Source organism: Rhinolophus sinicus, linkage group LG02 (genome assembly GCF_036562045.2).
Source record: "Rhinolophus sinicus isolate RSC01 linkage group LG02, ASM3656204v1, whole genome shotgun sequence".
In the NCBI taxonomy this organism is placed as follows: Eukaryota; Metazoa; Chordata; class Mammalia; order Chiroptera; family Rhinolophidae; genus Rhinolophus; species Rhinolophus sinicus.
Genome location: NC_133752.1, coordinates 53,679,473 through 53,700,871, shown reverse-complemented (window position 1 = coordinate 53,700,871; position 21,399 = coordinate 53,679,473). Strand labels below are relative to the sequence as shown.

The 21,399-nt window shown below is 35.2% G+C and overlaps 1 protein-coding gene and 1 pseudogene across 1 annotated transcript in view; one reads left to right on the top strand and one right to left on the bottom strand.

The window, feature by feature from the left end:
* Positions 1-18,168, top strand: part of MRPL1 (mitochondrial ribosomal protein L1) — a 51,494-nt gene extending 33,326 nt beyond the window's left edge. The window contains exons 8-9 of the mRNA XM_019720227.2: positions 14,434-14,515; positions 17,980-18,168. Coding sequence (XP_019575786.2) covers positions 14,434-14,515; positions 17,980-18,098 — 201 coding nt within the window. The 3' untranslated portion in view covers positions 18,099-18,168. The remainder of the gene's footprint in view (positions 1-14,433; positions 14,516-17,979) is intronic.
* On the bottom strand, positions 15,617-17,071 carry LOC109440049 (succinate--CoA ligase [ADP-forming] subunit beta, mitochondrial; annotated as a pseudogene).
* Positions 18,169-21,399: the final 3,231 nt, after the last annotated feature.

The following is a 21,399-nucleotide window of genomic DNA, read 5'->3' as shown; positions in this document are numbered from 1 at the left end:
AGAGGAATTCTGCATTATAGTCAACATAGTAGTCCAAGCTAATTGAGCTTCAGAAATTTGGAAAAGCTGCTCAGAAAGCTGGAAAAGGTGCTCAGCTGGTTCTATGGAAGAAAAACTTGCTATGAAAAGGGGCAAAGCAGGTTTAATCCAGTCAGGGACAGGGAAATCCTTCCTTGCCCTCTTTACCATCAGGGCTCAGCCCCAGTTCATTTGGCATTGAGCTCTGCTAGAATCTGAAGTTGGAACTTGCTTGTTCACAAAAGGCCCTGGGCAGTGCTTCTTGTTTCTTAGGGATGACAACATTATAATGTAAAAAACAAACAAAAAAAACAAACACAAATTTTAAGAGAATATTTTGGAGCTATAAAGACATGGGTTTGAATACCAGTTCTGCTACTTACGGGATGGCAGACTTTAAACAGATTTCTTAATGTTGTTGTGTCTCAGATTTCCTCATCTATAAAATGTATGTGGTAATATCTTTCACAGTGTGGTTTCAAAGATTAAAAAAAAAATTAAGTGGTAGCAACTGTTGTCGTTACTGTTTTGGTTGGACTTTGGGGGACTGTAGAATATCTTTATAAGACTCTTTCTTTCTAGCTAGACCTTTTCTTTTTCTTAAGTAATGTTTTCAGTATATTCAGTTGGTAGTATGTAGATCCTGACTCAGACCTTAGGGAAGATGACAAAACCGTGTCATCTTATTCATTCTTTTCAACAAATACCTCAGTGATTAAAACATGGGCTCCAGATCAGACTACCTGGATCTTTTAGAGATATAATGCTTTTCCTTAATGAAAAAGGAACTGATCTGTTTATTGAAAGAGAATCTTTTGGAATACTGCTTAAATATTATAGTGTGATAATGGGTTTTAGATTCATACTGTCTGGCTCAAATTCTAGTTCTAGATTAGAATTGTGCCACCTTGCTCTCTGAGCCTCAGTTTTTCCCCCATGGCCTCTATATGTAAAATGAGATGAATAAGCATACATACTTTATAGGCTAGGAAGGAGTAGATAAGATGATGACATATGACATCTCGTATCTAGTATGGGAGCTACATGTGGAAATGAATAATCGAGATTATGATAAGTGTAATAGTAGAAATATATATATAAGATATAAAGAAGTTGCAGAAAAGAAGCAGTGGCTGATGTTATCATGGTGTTGAGTCATGGATGGCTTCTAGGTGGAGTTTGAAAATATACACAAAGTAAATTAAGGGTCATTATTCTATTTTATAATGTTAGATGAAGAATAGACTACTATACATCTATGTTGTTTCGGGTGTTTTAAGGGACCAAATAACAATGATTTAACCATGAAAGATAGTTATTTTTCTCCGAAGTTTGAGCTGCTGGGCAGCTCAGGGCTATTCTTCTCCAAAGGGTTAACCAGGGATCAAGGTTCCATTCTCTTCCCCCTCCCATCTTCTAGAGTCTTTAATTCTTTGTGGTTGAATCTTGCTGATACAATGTCTGACCTGTAGCCAGTGTAAAGGAGGCATGAGGAGGTGGTGAACAAGCAGTTTTCTTTCAAGCATGTGAACCATTGCCCTCATCACTTCTGCCCCCATCCCATGGATCAGGGTTAGTCATATGGCCTAGCTTCGTGGCCTTGTGCCCAGCTAAAGCTTAAATTAATTAAAAGAAGAGAGGATGGATTTGGGAGACAATTAAGGTTTTGCCACTGCTGAGGAGGAGCTAAGAAACCCAAAAGAATAAGAAAATAGAGGGAATTTTTGTTCATTTGTTTATTGCTGTATCCTTAGTTCCTAGAATAATACGTGGCAGGTGCTAGGTGCTCACTAAATAATTATTGAATGAATGAATTTACAAATGGGTGAATAAGCAAAAGCTATTACTAATTGAAGATCAGTTAAAAGTTATTAAAAGACATTATTATATTTAGTGAATCAATGTTTTTATTTAATAAAAATTTGATTTACACTAAACTTTTCAAACAGTCCTTATGGAGTAATATTGAAAGTGAAACTTTTACTTCCTGGAATTTCACAAAATTAGAGTTAGAATTATCCTGTCCTCTATTCATTATAGGAATGCTTACACACGTGTGTATTTTGACATTACGCAAGAATATTAAGCAGTGTCCAGATATTATAGCATAAACCTGCCAGAATAAAGACTTTGAAGTAATTTTCAAAGGGTGCCTATTATTATTTTATAATGTACCACAAATCCAATTTATGTTAACTATGACGCTCTCAGAACCTGCTTCGTTTTTCCTCTCTGATAAATTCCTTGTGTGATTTAAGATACCACATTTCCCTGAAAGTAAGACCGGGTCTTATATTAATTTTTACTCCAAAAGACGCATTAGGGCTTATATTCAGGGGATGTCTTAGTTTTTCATGTATAACAATCTACATTTTTTCATGTACAACAATCTACATTTATTCATTTATTCATGTACAAAAATCTACATTTATTCAAATACAGTCATGCCATCTTCTTCTGGAACATGATCATAACTTTCCGAACCCCGAATTCCAGCTTGAATTTCTTGCGACTCTATCTCCTGTAGAACCATTGACCCCAATCTCTCATGTCCAGCAATAGAGCTCTCCTTAAATGAGCACTTCTTGTCCATGTAGCCTGCTCGCAGTGCATTGGCAACACAGCTGTCAGTGATTTTATCCCATGAATTCTTCACCCAAGTCACGACCTCTTGCAGGCTAGGCGTCATAAAGTTTCCACACTGATTTCTCTCCACTCTATTTTCAATGTAGTCATTGATTTCCGTGTGCAGATGGTCCTTGAATGGCTTGTTTATTGCAATATCAAGAGTCTGGAGATAGGCAGTCATTCCTGCGGGAATCATTATTTGACCTATTCTTCTCTCTGCAAGGAAGTTCTTCATGGCTTTAGTGCGGTGAGTGCTGGGTGAATCCCAGACCAGCAGACCTCTTTGGCCACCTCGCAAAACAAGTGGCAGCATTAAATTGACCCACCTCCTTGTAACTGCTTGTGTGCACCAGGCTTTTTCGATTTCAAGAACATAAATGCCGGAAACACGTTCAACCTTATCTTTCTTGCCCTTAGTGATAGTTAGAGGTGGGACTTTCTTTCCATCCAGACGAATTGCCAGAAATACAGGTAACACGTGCACTTTCATAACCACTGGAGGGAATGTAGATTGATGAGGCATCCCTCTGATTAATTGTCGTTTGAGATCCTTGGCCCATAAACACTACATTTTCATCCATAGCAATCATGTTAGAGAGTTGGTATTTAGAAAAGTCGATGCCATCAACAAAGGACTTGAATGCAAGTGCGCGTTTAATAACTTCAGTATCTTCCAGCTTGAACAGTGTTGTCGATCTTAGACAGTTCATATCGCTGAAGGAAGCCATCCAGTCAGTATTGTGATGCTTTGAATTCTTCTGGGGATATTTCTAACTGTCGCGCCATTGCAAGAGCAAATGCTTGAATATCAGCCCTGCGCACAACCAAAGCCTTTGCTCTCCTGTCAGCAATCCATTCACAGATGATATCTTTCAGCTCAGGAAATAATGGTTCCCGACCTGATCCACACTTGCACTTCTTAGCATTTCCCTCGTCCATCTGTTGACTGAGGTTATCGTACTCTGCTCGCCATTTTCGGACCATTCGGAGATCCAACTTCTCTTTGCAGAAAGCCATAAGATTCTTGCCCCGGGAGTCCTCCACGATTCCTTTCTTGTACTCGATGGAATAGTTCTTTCTGTTTGCACTCATCTTGTCTGGGGGTCAAAATATTATTCCCTTTAAATCTACCATTAAATCAAGTGTTAATTGAAGACTTACGAGACAGGAGTGCAACAACAATGATGACAGTTAAGAATGATGGTCCACACAAAAGCGACGAAAAATTGCAGGCACCAAAATTCAGAAAACGTTTCATTTCACACGAGTGCATGAAGTATGTCCGTTACAACACACGACGTATTAAATTATGAAGATTCATGGTAGACCCAACCACATCCGTTCGTTACCAAGTGCACACGTTATTTATGCATTGTGTCTGTACTCCGACTGGTCGTTCGGCAATGAGTTTCGAGTTCATCTGTTTATATAGGTGTTTACCTCTCATCCAAAGGTGCCCACTTGGGTATTACAAATACTTAATTATAATTTGTATTATAATTTATTTTAAGTATTAATGTCAATAATATAATTTATTTGTATTTATATATTAATATAATTATTTTATAATTCAGTATGTCCATTGTCTGTTGCAATGGATGTACTAAATGAGTCCATCTGGCTGACTCTCTTAACGGGCTTATTTTGGGGGTAAGGGCATCCTGAAAAATCATGCTAGGGCTTATTTTCCAGTTAGGTTTTATTTTCTGGGAAATACGATATTTGACCTCCAGCCTTTTTTAGAACACTTGTAAGTGTAATTTTAAGCCAGTTGCATTGTTCATTAGTTTTCTTAACTTGTCCTTTATTATAAGGTAAAAGTTCCTTCTAATTCTCTATTGATACTGAATTATCATTTTACGGAGGCACACATAATAGTTTTATATTTGTCAAAAACCAAAATGTTCTCTCTCTCTCTTTGTCCTTTCACTTTTGTTAATGTTAACTGCCCCACATATTTCAAAAACAAGCAGGTGTGATAGTGTTGCAGTTAGGTTTCATTTGCTGAGAGTGGTGGAGATCAAGAAATAAAACTTTTCACTAGGAAAAAAATTACTACAGCTGTAAAATATGGCATATTATGATGTGTAATAGGAAGCATTTATCAAGAAGAGAGGATATAAAGTGTAGTTGAAAGGAAAAATTGGAATGTGCTTATTTGGTGTATTTAACCTACCATAGTATTTAATACCAGAATAAATTATATGACTCTCATGGCCTATTATATATACTCCTAACAGAGCCTATAAAATAAGACTGATGTTTTTGTATGTATGTTTTCAAGTAGCAACTAGCTAACTTTTATTTGTGAATCTAGTTCAGTAGAATCTCACATATGTAGAAATACTTAATAGTTTTCATGGGAAATGACTGATTTTCAAATGAATTCTAGCTGAAAAATCTTTTGGGATTAATAAAGTTAGATGAAGTTTAAGGATAAAACCATAGATTTGTGTCTTAATGCACACTGAACCTTTTAAAGGGGGCAGTGTACTGTGAAATCTTCTTAGTTTCAGATCATTTGTTGTAGTTTTAGCTGCTGTATAAGTGTTTTTCTGTCAGCGCAGCAACTTGGTAGAATTTTCTACACTTTATAGCAAGTGTTTTGCCTTCGAAAGAATGTTTGGTGAGGACCTGCTATATTCCAATCAACTTTTTCTGTTTTAATTTTTCACTTCAAAGTAATTATTTTCAAGTACACATATACATGGAAGTATGGCTTTTTAAAAAGACTTTTCAGTATAAACCTTCTGAAAAACCATAAAATCAGAAATCTTGATGTTTTATATTCATTTTTACTTTAGAACATTGGGACTTACTGGGTTCATAGCACTTCCAAAAAATCTAAAGAGAAATTAAACCATATTCATGGCATTTCATATAAGAAAGTAATGAAGTATCACACATTTCTCTGAAACGTATTGCTTCATAACGCCTTACCTCTAGTTAACGTGTTATTTGTAACTATGTCTTCATATCTTTTTCCTCAGTTTTTTATTTTGAAAAATTTTAAATGAATGGAAAAGTTGAAAGCATAGTACAATCTGTGTACTATTAGAACATCTATGTGCTCATCACCTAGATTCCCCAATTTGGTCACACTGGCTTAGAAAAACTAGTAGAAGTAGTTTGCTCAGAGAAAATAGTAGATACTCTTTATTTTTTGAACCACTTAAAGTTCAGTGGCAGACATCATGACACTTCACCCCTGAATATTTTCATATGCATAACCTAAGAATGGGTCATTCCCCTGTATATGCTTTTTAAAGTACTTTCATTTTTTAGTATAGCTTTTAGAATTTACTTATTGTTACTTTTTTCTTTTTGTAATTTATTGACTATGGCTTTTTCTTTATCCTTATTACCTTGAGATTTTTTTGGTTATTGGTTTTCTAGTTTTCTAAGATTTGTGAGTTTTCATTATTTTTCTTTTTTCAATAATGAGTTTAAATCTGTGAGTCTGCCTCTAGTTACGGGTTTTGATGTTTAGTTTTCTTGTCATTATTTTCTAAATAGTCTGTCATGGTATTTTTTATTCTTATTTGGGAGTGTATTTTAAATTTTGGAACTTTTTTGGCTTCTTTAAATTTTTGTTATGTTCTAGTTTGACTGCCTTATGGTTGTAGTTTCTACCTTTTAAAAAATTTCTTGAGACTTTCATTGTAGCCTATAGTGTAAGATTAATATTCTGTTTCCAAGTATTCCATGGACACTTGAAAATAACATGTATACTGAGGCTTCTAGGTAGATAGTAGATTGAACACCACAGTGGTAACTGCTTAAAAAATGCCAAATCCTAAATTAGCAATGGAGAATGCCAAAAAACTTAATAGAATCTAAATTTCAGGATCTTTAAAAAAGCTCAGGATCTGGCTCTAGATATCTTTGGACTGTTAGTGTTATGTGTGGAGATGGGGCAAGAGCCCTCTGAAGTAGGGAGGATTAGCTGAAAACTTGAAGATTCTTACATACTTCACGGCACTGGGTAACTGCCCTTCCCATGCCAGTAGTAGGCTGGAAAGATTAAAACAGAGAGTCTCTAAACTGGTGGAGCTCAGGAGTTGAGAAAAATTCAAAACAAGAAGATTAAGTGAATAATGTATAGTAAATGCTGAGAAACTCTTTCTTCCCCCACCCTCACCTTCACCCGCCTCCACCCTTTTCCCCTGACTTGGCTCTCAGAACTCTGGCAGCCAGGCCTCATCCTCTAGTCAGGAGATTAGATGAGGCTTAGTTCAAGAATAATGATAATAAATAATAATAATAATAATAATAATAATAATGCTTTTAAGCAACTTAACAGTATTTTCCTTCCCATTTGAATATTCAAAATGGTTTTACTCTCTCTTTCAATCTCTGGGTGGAGAGATAGTTGTTCATTTCTGGTACGTTGATGAGAATTATTTGACATGATTTAAAAATAATTGTTATAATTTGTAGTTAGTTTGTTTTTGACATTTGTTTTCAGGTTCCCTTTTTCCTTTCTTCCTTCCTCCCTCCCTTTTTCCTTTTTTTCTTTTAATAGTTCTTTGAAGTTTTTCTTTTCTATATATTTTTTCCATCTCTCTCCCTTTTCTTTTAAACCCCTCTTCTCTTCCCTCTCTTCTTGTACATCCACCTATATTTTGGAAAGACATGAAAAATATAATTAAATTTGTGGGAAAATGAGTATGAATTAGTGGGAAGTAAATACCACAGAATAGTTTTTCAATGACATGCAACTTAATTTTGATTACATAGAGTATCTAGTAAGTTTTGCTTGGTAGATGCTGCCTGAGTTAATGACAGACACATCAGTTGTTTATACTAAAAAATGTTTTTAACATAAAAATTTGTTCCCCAAAGATGTTTAAATGTTTTCCTATAATTTTATTCATATTCATTTATTATATCATAAGACTTTTCAAATATATTTGACAGTCTGTGAATTATTGCTAATTCCAAGTTAGTGGCACCAATAAGTTTATTATGAAACATTGATTTCTCCTTTGAGTGAATGGAGTCCTGTTTTTTATTTTCTTATATCACAGAACAGGTTCCCACTATCATACTATAAAGTCAGGTAAAATAAATAAAAGAGAGTAAAGTGATCTAAAGAAACTATGTACTTTTAAAATATGTGTGCCACTTGTTTTGTTTTAGTTTAGAAACTATTGCTCTTTCTAGACTTTTAATTTATTAATGGGTAATTAGGACATAAAATCTTGAATAATTTGGAATGAGGAAGACTTCTAAAAACTTCATTAAATATGATTGCAATTTTGAAGACCATCTTTTAAAAATATATTATGTAATAGCCTAGCTTTGACATGAACAGTTAGCAGAGCATTAAAAAAAAAAACAACGGTAGCCCTTTTAAAATCATGTAAATACCCAGATTTTGAGGCGTTATGAATAATAATGGTATTGGCAAATCAAGCCTAAGCTAATTTTTCTAAAAAGAAAAAACAGTGGGTAGCACAGCTCAGATTTATGTTTATACTAGATTATGCCAAGACCTGATTTAACTAGTGTTTCTTGTCTGGGTTTCAAATATACTTGGATCTTTGACATACTTAATGTAAAGGCAGTGTCTTTGATGGTATTTTTTTCTTTTTAAAATTGTAGACAAGATCCATTCATAGGCATGTTTCACTATGCTTTGCTTGTGTAATAGTGAATTGTTTTGTGGCAAGAATACTGTTGACCTGGCAGCTGATAAAAGATGAAGTATACTTGTAACAAAAATAAGCAAGTTCAGGGCAAGGGAGTAAACATAATAAAATCTTGTGTTGAAATCAGAGCCTTTAGTTTTAGTGAACATGCTAGAACAGGAAGAGTGAATGTGTTGGAGTTCAGTTAAACAACAAGATTTGAATAGTATAGTACATGGAAATTGAAGGCTTCTTTTGAAGCAACTAGGTCTGTAAGTTGCAAAAATGGCAAGCAAGGAATTAAATCAATTAGATCCAAACAATAGTTAGATAGAAGGCAGCAGCCCTTTGGCTCGTGGTTCACTGCCACTTCCCCCCTCCTTTTTCTCCATTCCTCCCGGTTGATTAACTTTTCTTTTGTTGCATTATTTTTGGTATACTACAGTGTGCTGTGTCATAGATAAGCGGATTATAAAGAGAGGAAAGTAAAGTGTAGAATGTAAAAGGCAAATTCTGTACTTGTTAGTTTTCATTAAAATTAAAGGAAGCATACTGGCAGTAGATCTTAGATCGCCAATAATACGGGGCTAAGAAAGAGAAGTTAATATTTATCCATTCAATATGTGCCAGAATTGTGCTTGATGCTTTATTGTGAAAGATGTGTATTTAACTGGGATGAGTAATTCTTGTAGTATTTTAGGTTATGTCCTTTCAATTAATTTTTTCCAGTGTTCTTATTAGCAGGAATATTATAATAAAAAATAGTTTTATTATCATTTCCAGTTTTCTTACCTATACTGTCATGAAATCAGATAATTTCCCGGAACTTTTGGGCATTGAAAGTGTGACTCTCCCCTTCTATTAGATATTAATAATAGTATTAGAAAAACCTTATCATTTGAAAGAGCTAACTGTTTTAATCCACTGCATTAACTCAGCGATCGTTGATCAGTAGAGTAACACAGTTGAAAAATATAAATGTGGCATAATGTGTAAAAGGAAAGTAAATTGATGTGCTTTCCTTAAAATCTATTTTTAATAAGTAGCTGTCAGTATACTGCATACACAGCGTTCTTTTATTGGTTTTATTTAAAAAACCAGTGAGAAATACAGCTTTTATAGAATTCTGTCTTTATCCACATGCTGAGAGAAGAAAATGGATCTGAAAGATAATTCTTTGTGACTTTCACTAGTGTTACTTCCAAACAAACAGTAATAACATACACTAATATAGTAGTTACAGTAAACAATAAGACATCTATTAGACCCTATTATGAATTATTAAATATATTAAATATAAACAGAAGTGTTTTTCCAAACAGCTTTATCATAAGCAGTGATGAAAGCTGCTTGTGCCCAAGAGCACCCTTTTTTCCCCATTTAGATTTTGGTAGCTATTGATTTGTTAAAGTGATGTAAAGTATAACTTATACCACAACTTGTCTTTGTGTGCATTTTCTTATATTTAGAGACAAATAATGTATTCTAATACAGGAGTTGGCAAACTGGCTCTGTGGTCTGTTTTGTACCTGTGAACTTAGAATGGTCGTTTAAAGGGTTGTATTAAAAAAAAAAAAAAAGAATATACAGCAGAAATCGTCTGTGGCCTTCAAAGCATAAAATATTTACTATCTGGTCCTTTACAGTAAAAGCTTACCAACCCTGAAATATAAATATGTAATATATAAGTTTGGGAAGTTCCAGTTCCAGATGAGATGGTGTAATCACGTGAAACCCCGTGTCTCCCACGAATGCAGCTGTTACAAAACCTGGACAGAATGAATGGAGCATCTATTTGAAGCTTCTGAAAAGTAAACAGTGGCAGGCAAATTAGGAAAGCCCAGAATTTGAAGCACACCAAACTGGTGGTGAGTCTGCCATTTTTTCCCCCTTTGTGTTGTGATATGGCCTGGTTTCAACATAGCCTGAAACCAGGAAGTAGACATCAGTGAAGTCAGAATCCCTCCCTCGGTCTGCTGCAGGAGAATCCCTCTCCTTCAGGCCTGAGAGGTAGGTAGAAGTCATGGCTCCTAGCAGAAGAGGACACAGGTCTCAAACTCTGAGGAAGGGGAACCTGCCTTTCTGATGAGGGGATCTTGGTCACAGGAGGGTGGAGCTGCCATGGCTGCTTTTCCTCTGTCCTTTGCCTGTTGGCCCCCACTGCAGGAACAGTTGCAGAAAGTGGCAAAACAGGGTAAATAAAGCCCCAGCTTTCTGGGCAGAGTGCCAAAAGGGAGAGCCCCAGGGAACCAGAAAGTACTGGGGAAATCAAGGAGAGGGGGGAACTTGGGAAAGCCACCTCATAAAATTAAGTATGCCTTGGGACACGTGAATGATAATATCTCTGTAATGTTTAGGATGGAGTTGACTAAGAGAAGACCCAATAAACAATTGCTCAATCAGTCAATTATCATTTTCCTTAAAGTTGTAGAGGAGACATACAGATTACCTTCCTTTTTTTGATTTGAACTGTTAGGAGTCATGGGGATTAAGAGTATTGGCCCATTTGCAGAAACCATATGCCAGGCCACTCTTTACATAATCCTAGAACATTGCACATGAAAGGGATTTTGAAGGTCAGATGTTCTAACAAATGCTTATCCAAAGTAGCAGTCCCCTCTGCAGTTTCCATTTCGAGATGATCAGTCATGTAGGGGCTGTCAGCACATTACAGTGACAGGAGCTGGCCACTTTAGGAAGGTTAGATGTTTAGCAATCATGTGTATATACTTCGCTTTTTTTTTTTTAGTTCTACCCTCTAAACTGTAAGAAAATTAAGTTGAATCTTTTTTCCACACTATAGGCCATAGTCATCCAAAATATTTGAACAGACTTCTGTACTGGCTTCTCAAAGTATGCCCCAGGGATCTCTCTTAACTGACATACTTTCCACAAGATCGTTTCTTCTACCCTTTCTTTTAATCAGGGAATCAATGATGATGTAGGCTAAGTTTTTTGTGTGCCTGTGTGCATTTTTCTGGAGCAAGGTTTGATAACCTGAAAAACATTTAAGAATCACTGCCTGAGACACGCTCGTGACTACATTTCACCCTGCATACATCTGCTTCTCAAAGAGACAAAAAATGGGTAAGAATCACTGTGTTTTATAGAAAGTAATTGAAGGCAAAGGTTAGGAATTGCATGGGAAGAGGAGAATCTGAGAGTTAAAGTAGAGACGTAGAGTAGAGTTCACCTGTATGCACTGAGCCACACCGTGGCATCTGGGTAAGTCTTCCATCTAGTCTGCTTAGGGAATTATTTCTGACATAATAGGAGATGCTAAGCAGAAGGTAGGATTCAGTAAAGCAGCCTTTTGAAAACATCTGTGCTACACAATGAAGAATAATTATTTTGTGCAGTGGATAGTCACTTTAGTTGAACATAGCTAGTATGTGACTGTTACACAGAGGGTGCCAAAAAAAATGTATACACATTTTAAGAAAGGAAAAAACTGTATTAAAATTGTAATACTCAATATATACTAATAACAAAAGGTGAATACTAGTCACGTGTATACATTTTTTAGGCACCTTTTTTGGCACCCCCGGTATTTTCAAATATACACATTATATACACACACAAATATGGTGCTTAACATAGTTCAATATCCTCTTCAAGGTCACCCCATCTTTTTTTTGTTGTTTTTTTCACTGTTATACTAAGTCTTATGCTTGGCTCTTGACAATCTAACAGATAATATTGTCTACTCAAAATGATCATCCTTGACTTCATAAGACCACAAAATGTTCTTGCATGGAAAAGCCCTGTTAGAAGTGCAGTCCCTGAGATGTAGGTAGGGAAACTTGCTAGTGTTGCTTTCAGGAGTTGTCTCTAGATTGTTATACCTCCAAATTTCTCATGCGTGTATACATTTTGTTTTTGTGCATAACTATCTTGACATCAATAGCCAATTAAAAAAATCAGTATGCCTATAAAATATATAACTTTTTCATAATTTTGCACAATACCCAAAAGAAAAAGTAAAATGAAGCATCGTGGCTATAAATATACTTTAAAATTTAGTACTCAAAGTAGAGATTAGCAGTGATAAAATTTGGATAAAAGTGTAAACTATGTTTTAAAACATTTTTGTATGTTTTAAACTTAGGTGAAATCATTGAAATTATCCTAATAATGAAAGTTGGAGGGGAAGTAATTGTTTTCCATTTCTAAAGCTATGTTATTTCAGCTTAATGTAGGAATGGCAATATAAGTGCACAAAGTATACACTAGTTTTAACAACCTGGTAAGTTTAGTGTATATAGTATAACAGTATAGATGGAACTATTTAAAAATGTATGTTGGACATCTTTTCCTTTTATCTCTTACTATCCCAAATTTAAGGTAGGTATACATCTTTAATAAATGGTAAAGGAACTTATTAGATCTGTAGTGGTTACTGTCGTTGATAGAAAGAACAATTTGAGATAAAGTGGAGAATTAAGAAGGAAATGAAAGGAGACAGGAACACATGTTGTTATCCTTGCCTTTTTGTTTTGTTTTGTTTTGTTTTGTTTTAACATAGCAAATGTAAGGTGCCTTGCCTGCCAGTGTACTACTTACCGCAATGCAAATTAAAGTCCTTAAGATCTGAGGACACAGTAAGTGAACTCAGCATTGCTTGATTTTCTTTACCACCTGAACTCTCACTTATGGATTGGCATGAAGTGAAAATTCCTTCAGTCATGTCCAAACCTTCTTAATTAGGGTTTAATTCTGCATTATGCCCTAGAGTATGTCAAGTAAATGTTGTCAGATGATAACGAGAATAATTTTTTTCAGGAGGCATTCTCTTTATTCTTATTGGCACATTTCTCACAGTGGTCTCCTAGTCATTGGAAAATAGCACTCTTGTTTAAAACTTGAACTCTTACTGTGTGATTTCTGCTGGTTATGCTATAATTTTTATATGAATTATAAATTGATTCATTTTGCAAAATTCTCTAAACACTGGAATGTGATATCTGGTTTTAACTGGTGTATTTAAGAAGAATAACATGCATTGAATTTGAACCATAAGCACAAGGACTGTCCAAAGGTGTGAGCTGGGGTTAGGGGTTTTATGACTAGGTCTCATTCACTATATTTACTTACTGTAGTTTTTGCTAAATAAAAGAATAATTGTTATTGCATAGAGTGTTAGTGTAGCATCCTGAAAATGTCTCTGTGTTAGATATGTGTTGTGTGAATATGTGTAGTCAAGTAGTTTTATTTTGGATTTGTGAAGCATTAATTTCTAAACATTTTCTTAGTTTCCTTTAAAAGTAAATCAACAGAGAACTTAAAGAGGAAATATCACTACTTCCTTGGGGGTCGGGATGAGGAGGGTGGTGTATTCTGCCCTGGGTTATGCTTTGGGGAAATTACTTGGAAATCAAGGAATCTCAGGTGGAACAACTCCAAAACACTTTGCTGTAAGGTAATTAATCTTGACATGTAAAGACATGTAAATGTAGCATTCTAAAAGAAGAGTTTTAGAATGTTTTTTTCTTTTTTTCACAGTAGCATCTCTCTTTTTTTTAATTTAATGTTATTCAGCTTCAGCTTCAGGCATACTGCGCAGTGGTCAGGTGTCTACACAGTCCATGAAGTGGTCTCCGTAATAAGACAAGTGCCCATCTGACACCATCTTTACAACATTATTGATTATATTCCCCAAACTGTCTTTCATATTCCCGTGGCTACTAATTTGTGACTAGTAATTTGTAGTTTCTAATCCCTTTACCTTCTCCCCCATCCCCACCCCACTCCCACCTAGCAACCGTAAGTTTTTTTATTTTTCCTTATATCTCTGAGTCTATTTCTGTTTTGTTTGTTCACTTATTCTGTTCTTTGGATTCCACATGTAAACCCTCGTGCACTATTGGTGGGATTGCAGATTGTTGCAGCCACTATGGAAAACAGTATGGAGGTACCTCAAAAAATTGAAAATGGAACTACCTTATGATCCAGCAGTTCCACTCTTGGGTATCTATCCAGAGAAATCCAAAACACTAATTCGAAAAAAATATATGCATCCCTGTTTATTGAAGCTCTAGTCACAGTAGCATCTCTCAATAGATAATTTGCATTAGTTGAATACTTTTAAAACACTGTCTAGAATAAATACTGATATAGTTACCAACATTTAATGTTATGTATCCTTTTCTTTCAGCTGGATATGTCAGGTGACCAGATAGCTGCCAATCTGCAAGCAGTTATTAATGAAGTTTGTAAGCACAGACCACTGAATTTGGGTAAGTGGTTTGCTGGGCTAGACTTCCCGATAGCCCTGTGGTACTTTAAAAATGTAAAATATTAAGAAAACAATCAAGTTAATATGCAGCTACCATAGCAACAGTATTTCCAGGGATTAAATAAATAAAATTTAATTCTCTATAGGATTTCTAATTACCTTATTAACTAGTGTAGTTCTTTAGAGAGGAGACCTCATTAATGTTAATAAGAGAATACTTTACATCTTGAAACCTTTGTAAATTCCCACATTTATCTCTCATTAAATATAATAAAGTTTGAAAGAAAACTGTAATGCCTTAAACTTACAATGGTGTTAAATAGAAACTGAAGTCATTTATGAAATGATATTGTGAAACCAGACCATTCACTTTGTCACTGATACTAGCTTTCTTAATCTTTTTTCTTTATCACATTGGGAGATTTTAATTTAATTGACATTGTCAATTTTCTCTGCCAAGTCCTTAGTAAATATACCTTTATTTGATACAAACCTACAGGTTCTTCTCAATACCACAGGATCAGGAAGACTTGCAGTGTTTTGTGATGATTAAAATAATGTTCAAATAATTAACAAGTTATTTCACTGAAATACTTAAAAGAATATTCGGGGGAGTGTTTGAAAGCTCTGTCTACAAATAGTAATTGATATATTTAGTTAGGTATTTGGTGTTGTAGATAAATACTTCTTACATAAAACGTTGTTTTGATACATTGCTCTACTAATGAGGCTGGTTATTAGATATATTAATATTTCAGACACTACAGAATAAATCTTTAGCTTCATATTTATTTTTTTCATAGGACTCATATCAATGAAGAATGTTGTACCCCAAAATAATAAACTGGCTTATTGCGAGTGAAAAAGAAGGCTGCAGCATAAAAAGCTAGATAACTGCATTACACACTTGTTCTTTATACAAATATCCCATTCTCAGCAGTCAAATTAAATGCAGATCAAATGCTTTTAAAAATTTTTATGCCTTGATGATAATTACAATGCTCATACACTAAAGAGAAAAGGAATAATAATAATACAGAACACAGTATTTTTAACATTTACAGCACATTTAATACCTTCAGCCATCCACTGGGTACTCAGATCAGATTGGCTACTGATGTTTCACATCCACCTGGGCTTGCCTGGCTAAGCCATTTCAGAGAGCTTTACAGCCATTTTAGCAGCTTCATCTAAGTCATCACAAGCAAGAATTTTAAGTCCAGTGTTCATTATCAGTGCCATAGCATCATCAACTGGTAGACCTTGTAACCGTACCACAATAGGTCTTTTAATTTCCAAATTCTTTGCTGCCATGACTGCACCCTGTGCAATAGCATCACACCCACGATTCCTCCAAAAATGTTGACCAGAATAGCCAGTGCCTTTTTATCTGAAGTGATCAGCTTAAATGCTTCTGTTGCTTGATGGACTGTGGCACCACCACCATCAAGAACATCGGCTGGAGTCCCTCCATGAACTTTTAGTATATCCACTGTGGCCATAAACAAACCACTATTTATGGGCAGCCTGTACTCCCATCTAGGCCAGTGTGTGTTGAGATCCGCCTCAGCTGCATCTTGGTCCCTTTCAGTTTCCTGGGTCCAGTCCGATAGGTCAAAGATTTTCTTCTGGGGATAAGCTGAATTAGAATAATTCATACACAGCACAGCTCCATCTGAATCCTCTACCATTGGGTTTATTTCCACCATGCTTGCATTGTATTTCAGAAAAAGGTTGTAAAGCTTTGGCCATGGTTTCTGCCACAGAATCCACAACATTAGGTGGAAACCCCATCTTCTGTGCTCGTTCCTTTCTGACGCCTTCTTCAATATCACTAGGTTCTTTAACTATGGCCTCAGTAGTCTCTGCAGCAACGTCTTCAATGTTGGCACCACCTTGAGACCTTCCTGTGAATATAGGACCTTGCAATGACCTTTCCATTGTTGCTGCAGAGTAATCGTTTCTCCTGCGATATCTTCGCTCACAAACGAATACTTGATTGCAAATTCTGCCCTTTACTCCGGTTTGCTTAGGTAAACAACCTTTTCCCAGTCATTTGTGAGGAAACTGCTTTTGCTTTTTCTGGAGAGAAAACTATCTTCACTCTTCCTGTGAGGCCACTTTCAAATGTTCGTTCTCCTCTACTACTAGCTAAAACCTGTGCCTTTATCACAACATGTTTTGAACCTAATTTTTTAGCAATTGCATAAGCTTCATCTGGTGACTTAGCCACATGTCCTTTGGGAATGGAAACTCCCAGCTTCTTATAACAATTCCATACTTAAGTATTCATTTAGTGAGAGATTCCTTTGTTGTTGCTGCTGTACTTGGAGTCCATGGTGGTTAAACAATCCAGAAGTTCCCAGAACCGGGACAGCAGCCCACACCCTCTCCGTGAGGGTGGCTCAAAAGGGTGGTGGCAACTAACAGCTGACTGTAGAATATGGAGGCCACCATTTCTGAGTCAAACCCCGACCCCCTTAATCTTACTTATTTTAGAAAAGAAACATGGTTTTAATCATGTCATGAGAGTCACTTCTTATAAATGGGGTGATTCATGGAGTCAGTGATACTTGATCAAGATGTGGAAGCTGTGCAGTAGACTAAGAATACTTCCAGTGCCCTATCATTACATTACGTGCCATTCACATTCCTTCCCAAGACAAATTTCACTCATGACTGGTTGAAATCAAGCGAGTGCCCATTAACTCAATTGACTATTCACTTGTGGTCTTACATTATAGGAATCGCTCAGGTTTAGTTTTATAACCAAATGTATCATTAAAACACGATCTTTTGCTATTTTTCATCTTCTTTGGGAGTTAAACACACTGGTAATAAATACCTCATTTGTTAATTCTGTTATCCTAGATATGGCCATTGTACTTTGTAATTGTATGTATGTGGATACTTATAGTCCACAGAGAACATTGATTTTAGTGTAGGATCCTCTGAGGTTATAGCTGGAGTAGAATGATGGACAGTAAATCTTTAAAACCAATGTTGTTATCTGGTTTTTGCCATTTTAAACAAAGTCCTTAACGTTCGTATGAAAACCTTTTTAATTTTTAGGAAATTTTACTAAATGTTTGGTAACACAGAGGTAGTATCTGTGCTGTTTTAAATAAGTGTTTAGAATATTTTCATCACATTTCAATATTACCACCTGCTCCATTCACTGTTGACTTTGCAATAAAATAAATTCTAGGCGATTATATTCTGAAGGAGAAATGAATTATTAGTAAATGTGTAGTTTCAAGGCTAAATCTATAATCTAGATATAGCATGTTTGTCTTCTACTTTAGAAATGAAACGATCTTCCCTTCTAATTCAAAATATTCAGTAATATCAATAATTCTCAAGTGACCATCTAACATGAGTTCTATAAGGTTTCTTGTATGTTTTTATTTACTCATTAGGTATCTATGGAATAAAGTGAAAGTTGATTATTGTCTTTGTTTTCAGGACCCTTTGTGGTACGAGCTTTTCTTCGTAGTTCGACAAGTGAAGGTTTGTTACTAAAGATCGAGCCATTGTTGCCTAAAGAAGCAGAAACCAAAGAAAGTAACAAAGAAGCTGCCTAAAAGTGTTGTATTGTGAAATTATTTTTAGTGGATTAAGAATTCACAGAAAATTATAAAACTCTATAATTTCTATGGTGTCTTGTTATTTCTTGATCATACTTGAAAGTAGATTTTAACTTTCAAGTATGGGAAATCTTAACACTTTCAAAAGTAAGAAAATAAAATTTTCTCTGTGTCTGAACTTACCTTTTAGATCCTATTAAATCTTCTTTCTTAGAATTCAGATTCTACATGCTGATAATTAATTATAGCAGCAATTTCTAGCTTAATAACTTTCCCTTGAAAGCTGTACCATCTGAGAAAAAAGTAACATCCTCAATTCCCCTAAGACAGAATAGCAGAGTTGTGAACTACATCACAAATATGATTTGTTTTCTAAAGAAAAATATGGAAAATACTGGAAAACATTCATTCTAAAAAATTCTGAATGTCATTTATGATGACATAGATATAGAAAATGACTAAGCCATTCAAATGTTCTCTTAGGGAATCAATTTATCATATTTATATTTTTATAATAATAATAGTGTATATTTTCACTGTGCTTTGCAATGTACAAGGCACTGTGTATAGTGTTTTCATATACTTAACCCCATTTAATCTTGAATTCCTCTGCTTAATAGCAAGTAACAGGTTTGGTTGGTGTTGAATGAATATCTCTGAGGTGGATAGAACCACTTCATTTATGGGTGAAAAGTCACGCTAAGAAATTAAGTGTCTTTTATCAAGTACCAGCTTGCAAACTGGTATTGGTCCTTAAGTGTTTAATGGTATGTGACCAAACAAACAAACAAAAGGATAATTTTGGCATGTAATTGCCAACTGTCCTTTCTTGAGAATGATTCCCTTACTCAGAGACTATCTCCCAATTCTTGGGGGATGTTCAAATGCCTTTTCTGTTATGAAATGATAGTGCTGATAAATTTTTTGGTGGGTTTTAATAACACCCACATTGTAAACAATATTTTGACACCTCAATGTAGGTCTTCCAAGTTGGATTTTCAATTTTAGTGGTCTCAGAAGTCCAAATGACTGAACAACGCCTGTGCCCCACTAAGCTTTTATCCCCACAGGAAAATTAAAATTTAAATGCGATTTCCCAAAAACAACTGTAATTAACTACAAAAGAGTAACAGCAGTTACCTTCGATTGAGGGCCTACTACTAATCTAATGCTTCACATGCATCCTCTCTTTTCATCCTCTCAGCAGTTCAGTGAGAAGGGTGTGGCTCCTATTTTACAGATAAGGAAATTGAAACTTGTATGAGGTCCCATAAGTGGTCAGCTGAGATTCAAAGCTAGATCTGATTTTGAAGCCTGTTCTCTTAACCGTTATGCTATTTTACCTCCTTTTTATACTGGGGGTGCCAAAAAAAAATCTATACACATGACTTGTATTCATCTTTTGTTATGGGCATATATTGAGTATTACAATTTTAATACATTTTTTTTCCTTCCATAAAATGTGTATACAAGTTTTTTGTCACCTTGTGTATATTCTAAGGTAAATTAAACTTTTTAACTGAAAAGTTTAAAATTTTTTAAATATTGAATAATTACACTTCAGTTTCTTAGTAGCTCTAATGATGGGGTTCTGGCATAGCTGATATGAGGAAAGTGGAAATAAAAAAGTTGGAAGGAGTAGGATGAGAAAAGAATAGTGCAGGATGGAGAGAAAAAATTATCTACTTGTTTCCCACAGTTACCATCGTTTTAAAACTTACTGATTCATCATTATTTGAAGGTCCTAATTCAGAGTATAGAAGTTCTATTGTGTTTGTAGATTTTCTTCTAATTAATAAAGTAAGTATACTCTTACTGACAATTTTAGAAACACTAATATTTTAAAAATCATTCATAATCCAACTACTTATAGATAACCAGCATTAATATTTTGATGCTTTCCAATGTCCTTTTTAATTGACAGAAGAGTAAACATGCACACATGATGTTACAAAGTAAGCGTTTCCCCATATTCAAATTTCATGTGAGAAGCATCATTGTAATGGTTAAGCAATAGTCCATCCTGTTGTTGCTCAAATTATGGAATCATTTTTCAATATGGGGGCATTTAACTTGCTTAGGTCCCCTTGCCCCTCTATTATTTACACTGCTTTAGAGAAAATCTTTGGGCATAGTTTATTTTCCTCTCTATTTCTAAAAGTGACATTCCTAGGGTTAAAAGGTATGATGATATGGCTAAAATTTTAATTGTGTCTTAGAAAGATGCCTTTTTAAAAGATTTTTATTAAAATATAGCTAACATACAGCATTATATTAGTTCCAGGTGTACACCATAGTTACTCAACATTTATGTACCTACAGAACTGATCACCATGATTAAGTGCAGCAACCATCTGACACCATACTAAGCTATCACAATATTATTGACTGTATTCCCCATGCTGTACATTACATCCCCATGACTTAAATTTATTTTATACCTTAAGATTTTTACCCTCTTAATTCCCCTTCACCTTTTCCCCCCTTTTTAAATTTTTCAATTGCAGTTGGCATTCAATATTATTTTATATTAATTTCAGGTGTACAGTATAGTGGTTAGACATTTATATAATTTAAGAAATGATCCCCCTGACTAGTACTCACCTGGCACTATACATAGTTATTACCATATTATTGACTGTATTCCCTAGCTTTACTCCCTTCACCTTGTATCCCCCAACCCCTTCCATCTATCACCCCAACAAATCTAGTACCCATCTGACACCATACATAATTATTGCAATATTATTGACTATATTCCTTGTGTTATACTTTTCATCCCCATGATTTTTGTAACTACCAATTTGTACTTCTTAATCCCTTCCCCTTTTTTACTCGTCTCCAAACCCCTCCCATCTGGCAACCATCAAAACGTTCTCTGTACCTATGAGTTTGTTTATGTTTTGTTTACTTCGTTCTTTAGATTCCACATATAAGCAAAACCACATTGCACTTGTCTTTCACTGACATACTCCACTCAGCACAATATCCTTTAGGTTCATTCATGCTGCCGCAGATGGCAAGAACCCATTCCATTCCCTTCCCTGGCTGAACAATATTCCATTGTATACATGTACCACCTCTTTATCCATTCTTTCATCGACAGACACCCAGGCTGCCTCCACATCTTGACCATTGTAAACAATGCTGCAATGAACATATGGATGCACATGTCCCCTCGAAGTAGCGTTTTGGGTTTCTTCAGATAAATACCCTGAAGTGGGCTTATTGGGTCCTTCTTTGTCTCTTGTTGTTATAGCCTTTGTTTTAAGGTCTATTTTGTCTGGTATAAGTATTA